The sequence below is a fragment of the Miscanthus floridulus genome, chromosome 7, assembly GCF_019320115.1.
Source record: "Miscanthus floridulus cultivar M001 chromosome 7, ASM1932011v1, whole genome shotgun sequence".
NCBI lineage: Eukaryota > Viridiplantae > Streptophyta > Magnoliopsida > Poales > Poaceae > Miscanthus > Miscanthus floridulus.
Genome location: NC_089586.1, coordinates 24,559,125 through 24,567,491, shown reverse-complemented (window position 1 = coordinate 24,567,491; position 8,367 = coordinate 24,559,125). Strand labels below are relative to the sequence as shown.

The 8,367-nt window shown below is 51.1% G+C and overlaps 1 protein-coding gene across 1 annotated transcript; it reads left to right on the top strand.

The window, feature by feature from the left end:
• The first annotated feature begins 1,965 nt into the window (after nt 1–1,965).
• LOC136465226 (putative multidrug resistance protein) lies at nt 1,966–7,187 on the top strand. Its single transcript, XM_066464046.1, has 6 exons — nt 1,966–2,166; nt 2,264–2,318; nt 2,440–3,076; nt 3,175–3,715; nt 4,848–5,735; nt 5,817–7,187. The coding sequence occupies exons 1-6, from the start codon at nt 1,966–1,968 to the stop codon at nt 7,185–7,187; spliced, it is 3,693 nt and encodes a 1,230-aa protein (XP_066320143.1).
• Nucleotides 7,188–8,367: the final 1,180 nt, after the last annotated feature.

Sequence of the window (8,367 nt, the reverse complement as noted above, 5' to 3'; positions counted from 1 at the left end):
GAGGAGTCGGGTGTGGGGAGGAGTCAGGGCTGAGTGTTTTAAGTTGAAACCTGACGTGTGGGGCCTGCACATCATAGACACAGAAAAAATCATGTGTTTATGGGTGCTAAAACACATGGGTGTTATTTAGCATTCCTGGCAAATAAAGGAGCTGAGAAGGATGCCACGATACCTCCAAGCCAAGCACTTGATTAACGGTAGCTGTACAGAGGTTAAACCCATTGATATCGATGCAATGGAAGCATGGAGACAAATCCAATCAAATAAATAAAAACTATTTTTATTTTTAGTAAAAAAATAGTAAATATTATAACAAAAAATCAGCTAGTGTAGCGCGGTGTCCACAGTGAATACCCGACCGTTCCGTTGCTTTCATGCCGCCAAGTTTAACTTGTCCCCGGAGGAAGAAGTAATCGGAAGAACACACAGGTAGGTCGCTGGATGCAAACAGTGAGGACGACGGCCACTTCCACACACACGAAAGCGGTCCGGCGACCCCTTCGCCGGCAGAGTGGCCGTGCAGTCAACACTCCAACACCTGTATGCATTCGGTGCGGACGACGTGTGTCCCCCCAGTGCGCCGCCAGCCGCCGCGAAAATGGCACGAACGGAGCAGGAACTGTGAGAGACAACGTCAACCCCGTCGTCCCTGGCGTGTCTCTGCTTCTTCTCACCAAACTGCTTGGAAGGGAAGTTGCAACGACTTGGTAGCCTCTGCATCCGATCCGCCGCCTCCGCTTAAATTTGATGCACTGATCGAGTCCACGTGTAACTAAGTTCCTTTCCAACTCCCCACACGAGCTCGACATGGCAAGACTTGCCGGACTTTCGCTGTCGATCAACGTGACTGTCACTATAACCCAGCATATATTAATTAGTAGATTATTACGCTCGCAGCCGTGCATGGCGTGCAAGGTTTTCATTATCAGAAATAAAAATTTATCAGAGGTCATGAATAAATAGGATAAAAATTTGTCGAAGGTTATGAATAAATAGGATAAGCAGGATATATCGGACCAAATTAAAAAAACAAATTGTTTTGAAAAAAAAATTAGTAGAATTTGACTTGAAACTATTCCTAAGCTATTAAACATCACTTGTTTACAGATAAAAACAAGAATAAAGCATTATAAGTGTGGGACCATCGCGTGGCTAAATTTGGGTTGCCTGTGTGGGAGCAGAAAAGAAGGAAAAAATTTAGCCAATATCAAATTTTATCGAACCCTATGGATAGAATAGAAATTTCGAAAATTTCCGTGAATTTCGGCCGATAAAAAGCCCTTGATGGCGTGTCGTGTCGTATGTTGCGATCTTCTGATCGACCCGCTGCTTAGCTTCTTCGAATAAGCTGCGTTGATCCGGTGCCGGTGCCATGCGCTGAATGGGCATGCATGGCCTAGCAATGGCCGTCAGAACAGAGAACCGGACTGACATGCATACCGCATACGCCAGGACGTGTCATGCATGCTGCATGGTAACGAGGTGACCGGCGGCATGGCTGGTGAAAAGTGTGTGCCGCCGGCTGAAAGCGAGGTCCCTTGAGCAGTTGATGAACCAGTTTGCCGCCGCTGCTCAGCTGTTGACTGCATGCATACAAGCACAAAATTTCTTCGGCTGCTTGAGGGCAGTGAGCAGATACGTTGCCACGTGGCCCTTGACGAAGAAACCCGACCCCGGGCCCAACCGCGTGCTGCCAGTGCCAACCCAACTTGGCTTCGTCTACCGGGCATGCAGGTACACTGCTGCTTGTTACGCACCTGTGCCAGTGCCACCCTATGGCGTGTATATATGTAATGTAAGCGTCAGAAGCTGCCGGCCTGAAAAGAAGGCAAAATTGACGGATCGATTACATAGCCGTAGCCGCCGGCCCGCCGCTGTACGTCCGCCACAAGACCACAAGTCCGGCCCGGCGGCCGGCGTACGTGCTGCAGCGCGCCGGCTAGCTAGCTATCTAGCAAGACGCACATGACACTAGGGACATCGAAGCAGATGGTGGCGGCGCCGGTGGCGTGGTCGTTCGCGTCGGTGTTCATGCACGCGGACGCGGCGGACATGGCCCTGATGGTGCTGGGCCTGGTGGGCGCCGTGGGAGACGGCTTGTCCACGCCGATGATGCTGTTCCTCGCCAACCGCATCTTCAACGACATTACCTCCAAGATGAACGAGGTAGTACTCTCTCTGACGTGCAATAATCGTAGCAAATTAAGCCAATGTGATGTGAACACCTTCACTGATGGACGCACACGCCGGGTCTCCCTATCAGAACGCGCGGAACATACTCTACTTGGCGGCCGGCAACTGGATCATGGCGTTCCTAGGTGAGTACGTGCGTGCTGCACTGCACAGCACAGGCTTGCATGCACTTCAGTGCCACATGCAGCTGCCCTGTCCGTCCATGCTCATCATGTGTTCTTCTCGCCGCGTCTGACGTGCATGCAGAGGGGTGCTGCTGGACGCGGACGGCGGAGCGGCAGGCGTCGCGGATGCGGCTGCGCTACCTGCGGGCGGTGCTCCGGCAGGACGTGGAGTACTTCGACCTCAAGGCCGGCACCACGTCGGACGTGATCGCCAGCGTCTCCAGCGACAGCCTCGTGGTGCAGGACGTGCTGAGCGAGAAGCTGCCCAACTTCGTGATGAACTGCTCCACGTTCCTGGGCGGCTACGCCGTCGGGCTCGCGCTGCTCAGGCAGCTGGCGCTCGTGCTGCTGCCGACCGTGCTGCTGCTCGTCGTGCCCGGCTTCCTCTACGGCCGCGTCCTCATCGGCCTCGCGCGCCGGATCAGGGAGCAGTACACGCGCCCGGGCGCTGTCGCGGAGCAGGCCGTGTCGTCGGTGCGCACCGTGTACTCGTTCGTCGCGGAGAGGAGCACCTTGGCGCGGTTCTCCGCCGCGCTCGAGGAGTCCACGCGGCTCGGGATCAAGCAGGGTCTCGCCAAGGGTGTCGCCATTGGCAGCAGTGGCGTCAGCTTCGCCATCTATGCCTTCAGCGTCTGGTACGGCAGCCGGCTGGTCATGTACCACGGCTACAAGGGCGGCACCGTCTACGCCGTCTCCACTGCCATTATCATCGGAGGAACGTACGTAAATACTACTAGCTAGCTAGCTGCAAACCAAACCGGTTTTTTTTTTTTTTTTGGTTAACATTGTATTGCCATCACGAACCATGTGCATGCAGAGCGCTGGGGTCCGGGCTGTCGAACGTCAAGTACTTCTCGGAGGCGAGCGCCGCGGCCGACAGGATCCAGGAGCTAATCCGGCGAGTGCCCAAGATCGACTCGGAGAGTGACGCCGGTGAGGAGCTCGCCAACGTCGCCGGCGAGGTGGTGTTCAGGAACGTAGAATTCTGCTACCCGTCGCGGCCGGAGAGCCCCGTCTTAGTAAGCTTCAACCTGCACATTCCGGCGGGTCACACGGTGGCACTGGTCGGCAGCAGCGGGTCAGGGAAGTCGACGGTCATCGCGCTGCTGGAGCGCTTCTACGACCCGTCGACCGGAGAGGTGACCCTGGACGGCGTGGACATCCGGCGGCTGCGGCTTAAGTGGCTGCGCGCGCAGATGGGGCTCGTCAGCCAGGAGCCCGCGCTGTTCGCGACGTCCATCAGGGAGAACATCCTGCTCGGTAAGGAGGACGCGACGGAGGAGGAGGTCGTCGCCGCGGCGAAGGCGGCCAACGCGCACAGCTTCATCGCCCAGCTGCCGCAGGGCTATGACACGCAGGTACTGTGGCGGCTTCCTGTGCACTTGTTGTCGTGCAGATACTTCTTTGTCCTCCCAAGTCCAAATCTAACAGAGGCTTTTTTGAATTTAATCTGAAAACAGAAGAGTAAAAGACAAAGTTGAATGGTTCAAACTGAAATGCTGATGCAGATTCCGATTGACGATCAAAAAACAATCCAAGAATAGTATAGTAGTGGCATCAAACTCAGCCAACTATGTGTAAATACTGCACAAATACTTTTTTCTAAAAAATGTTCACAAAGGATCACTTTGAACAATCTAATATCAATCCAATTCCAAGATGTTTACTTATTCCTTTACTTATATCATGTAAATTCGATGTTCATCCCCAACAAACAGAGCCCTGTATCAAAAAAAAAAAAGAGCCCGGCCATTGACAGCTTCTGTACACGGTTTTTTAGGCAAATTTGTGTACATAGCCCAAAACAATAGAATAATTGAGATAGATGATCGAAGTTACCTTCAACATTGAAATGGCAGAAAAGCATGCCAGTTTTGCACAAGTGTCGCACCAACATTTCATATATATTATTCTAATAACAAGGGGAGGTCTTGACCAGTTTATAACAGTTGTTAATAACGTAATGCAGATATTAGCTGCTATAAGCAAGTTTTTGAAATAGAAAAAAGAGGGGATACATACAAACCAAAATTTGCAGATGAAAACCGTTCAAAAAAATTGCAAATGAAAAAAATGCCCAATTCTTTATCTTCTTGCTACAGCAAACTTGAGTTATGTTTTCTGTCTGCGTTTGGTGACGCTCTCAGCGGCTCCGGCTCGCTGCGCTTGCACTGTTCGGTCCTGTGCGTCACTGTGCGCTGCCTTTAAAAGGCTCCGGCTCCGCCTGCCACTAGACACGAACCCGAGGAGCTGGGTTTTGGGTGCTCAGGCTGTCTCCGTCACAGTGCAGCTGAGCCGGTACCGGTCGGAGCCCCTCCAAACACAGCCGAAGTTACAGAATGTTATCTTTGTCGAGAAACTGTTTCGTTTTCATCTATTGAAATTGCTCAAATCAATGACCTTGGAACTAAAAATTTTTCTACTTCTATGAATTGTTGGCCATCCTTAGTAATTTGACACTAACCATGTCTGGAACAAAAAAAAAAACAGGTGGGTGAGCGTGGTGTCCAGATGTCTGGAGGGCAGAAACAAAGGATTGCAATTGCCAGAGCAATCCTGAAGTCACCCAAGATCCTTCTCCTGGATGAAGCCACCAGTGCATTGGACACTAACTCAGAGCGTGTGGTACAGGAGGCACTTGACCTGGCCTCCATGGGCCGAACTACTATTGTCATTGCACATCGGCTCTCCACCATCCGAAATGCTCATTTAATTGCTGCTATGAAGTCTGGTGAGGTCGTGGAGTTGGGCTCCCATGATGAGCTCACTGCAAATGAGAATGGCCTCTACTCATCTCTTGTCCAACTTCAACAGAACAGATATTCAAGGGAGGCTACAGAGGTTGGTGGAACTGAAAGTACATCTAATATGGGACAATACAGCAGCCATAGTGTGAGTAGGAGACTCTCTGCAGCTTGCAGCTCAAGCTCAAGGAGGTCAGCGGACAATGCAAAAGATGATTACGACATAGGCAAGCCAAAGACACCTGTGCCATCATTCACAAGGCTACTTATGCTTAATGCACCAGAGTGGAAGCAGGCACTGATAGGAGGCTCTAGTGCAATCGTGTTCGGTGGCATACAACCTGCATACTCATACGCCATGGGGAGCATGATCTCTATCTACTTCTTGACAGATCATGAAGAGATCAAGGACAAAACAAGGACCCATGCACTTTTCTTTGCCGCCCTTGCAGTGCTCACATTCCTGATCAATATTGGGCAGCATTACAACTTTGATGCTATGGGGGAATACCTTACCAAGAGGATTAGGGAACATATGCTTGAGAAAATTCTCACTTTCGAGATTGGGTGGTTTGACCGTGATGACAACTCAAGTGGTGTCATATGCTCACAGCTTGCCAAGGACACCAACGTTGTAAGTATAAAAATTTTGATTGAAGCTTATGAGTATTTAGAAAACAAGAGTAACTTATAGGACATAATATTTGTGTTGTAGGTGAGGTCACTAGTGGGTGATAGAACGTCTCTGGTGATCCAAACAATTTCTGCTGTTCTCATTGCCTGCGTCATGGGTCTGATAATTGCCTGGCGTTTGGCCCTTGTGATGATAGCAGTCCAGCCTCTTATCATCATCTGCTTTTATGCTCGTCGTGTCTTACTAAAGAGCATGTCAAAGCAATCTATACAGGCACAATCTGAATGTAGTAAGCTAGCAGCTGAGGCTGTCTCTAATCTTCGCACCATCACTGCTTTCTCATCCCAAGAACGCATCTTGCGCCTCTTTGACCAAGCACAGGAGGGACCACGCAATGAAAGCATTCGGCAATCATGGTTTGCAGGTCTTGGCCTCAGCACGTCCATGTGTCTTTTGAGATGCACTGCAGCCCTCGACTTCTGGTATGGTGGCAAGCTCATTGCTGAACATCACATTACTGCTAAGGCCCTCTACCAAACCTTCACAATTCTAGTAGGCACAGGGCGTGTAATTGCAGATGCAGGTAGCGTGACAACAGACCTTGCTAAGGGTGCTGATGCAGTCGCTTCAGTGTTTTCTATTCTTGACCGGGAATCAGAAATTAACCCTGACAGCCCTGAGGGATACAAACCAGAGAAACTCATGGGTGAGGTCAACATTAAAGAAGTTGATTTTGCATACCCATCAAGGCCAGATGTGGTCATCTTCAAAGGATTCAACTTAAGCATACAGCCAGGCATGTCGACAGCCCTTGTTGGGCAAAGTGGTTCAGGCAAATCAACAATCATTGGACTTATAGAGCGGTTCTACGAGCCACTGAGGGGGGTGGTAGAGGTCGATGGTAGGGACATCAAAATATACAATCTCCGAACCCTGCGACGGCACATTGGACTAGTCAGCCAGGAGCCGACATTATTTGCAGGTACCATTAGAGAGAACATTATGTATGGAACAGAAAGAGCGAGTGAGGCGGAAATTGAGAATGCATCAATGTCCGCCAATGCACATGGCTTTATTAGCAACCTAAAGGATGGATATGACACATGGTGTGGTGAGCGGGGTGTTCAGCTTTCAGGAGGTCAGAAGCAGCGCATTGCAATCGCCCGTGCAATCTTGAAGAACCCTGCTATCTTGCTACTGGATGAAGCTACAAGTGCACTGGACAGCCAGTCGGAGAAGGTGGTGCAAGAGGCGCTGGACCGAGTGTCAATTGGCAGGACTAGTGTAGTTGTGGCACATAGGCTAAGCACTATCCAGAACTGCGACCAGATCACTGTGCTTGAGAAAGGAATTGTTGTGGAGACAGGTACACATGCATCCCTCATGGCCAAGGGTTCTGCTGGAACATACTTTGGACTGGTAAATTTGCAACAAGGAAGCGGCCATCACTGAAATTTTGCAATTTGCATGATAACTAGGCACTACTTTCCAAATTTGTAGCCCCATTCAAATAAGTCGCTGATTTGGAATAACAGGCAAGCAAGAATGCTCAACAGACAACTGGAGAGCTTTTTTTCCCCTTTACCATCGTGATATCAGTAGTTCAGCACCTAGCAGTGTGTAAAACTTATAGTTCCTCAGTAGTGCTACTTGATATGTATTGCAGTGATGCAAAGATCAGATAATATGAGAGGAGATGTACAATAGGTTTTATTCTTATCATTCTGTGACTTTTGAAATTATAAAGCCTATTTGCCAAGCAAATAAGTAAATTTTTAAACCACAAACTGAGTATCGCAGGTAGCAGAGTGGATACCAACAAGAAAGATAACCACACAGAAAAACTGAGTATCGCAGGTAGCAGGTAGCAGAGTATCGCAGTTATGAGTAAGATGTCTATGGCTCCATGCGTCTATCTACTTGAGGGAGTTTTTTACCAGTGGCATTTCTCAGGAGTTGGGATCGAAATATAAGTACATTCACTAAGGGGGCTGAAGGCTATATCATTAGGCAGGCACCATAGGTGAGCGAGTGAGGTAAGCTCCCACCCCCTTCCGCCGCCGCCGGCCACCCTGGCCCCGGCGTCCACCAGCCCTCACCGCTGACCACTCCGATCGCGCCGACCACTCACGTATGGAGCGCGGCTTCCCCTCCCGCCGCTTCGGGACGGACGAGGTTGAGGAGGAGGAGGAGGCTACCCGGAGCTCGGCGAGATCCACCTTCCAGCACCTTCCTCCGCTTGCTGCCGCTGCCCACGCCACCCACGTCCTTCGGTCCAGCTCCCTTGACCTGAACGCGGAGCCTTTCTCCGCGTCTCCTGGGGGGGTCGGCGGGAGGGGGGGGGTGGGGGGGAGGCTGTGCTTCTCTCACTCCGAGGCATCCCTCGACGACTCCAACGCGTCGCCGCCCGTGGGTCGTGGGAAGGCTATCCGCCTTCCGAGGAAGCAGCGCAGGCGCCACCGTCTTCGCAACCACGCGAGTTTCATGGCCGACGCGGGTCGCGCCAACTCTAGGCCGCCATCTCCGCGTCCGCACAAGTTGGTATCCATCGTCGTCCATCCTGCCCGCACAACCGCTGAGCCGGACTTGGACGGCTTCAAGCAAGTCCACAGCCGCCGGAGTTGGCGGCGTG

Excerpts from the sequence above, each read along its gene's own strand:
- LOC136465226 (XM_066464046.1), top strand. The coding sequence starts at position 1,966 with ATGACACTAGGGACATCGAAGCAGATGGTGGCGGCGCCGGTGGCGTGG. Across the intron at positions 2,167-2,263 it reads TTACCTCCAAGATGAACGAG|AACGCGCGGAACATACTCTA; the intron begins GTAGTACTCTCT and ends TCTCCCTATCAG. Across the intron at positions 3,716-4,847 it reads CGCAGGGCTATGACACGCAG|GTGGGTGAGCGTGGTGTCCA; the intron begins GTACTGTGGCGG and ends AAAAAAAAACAG.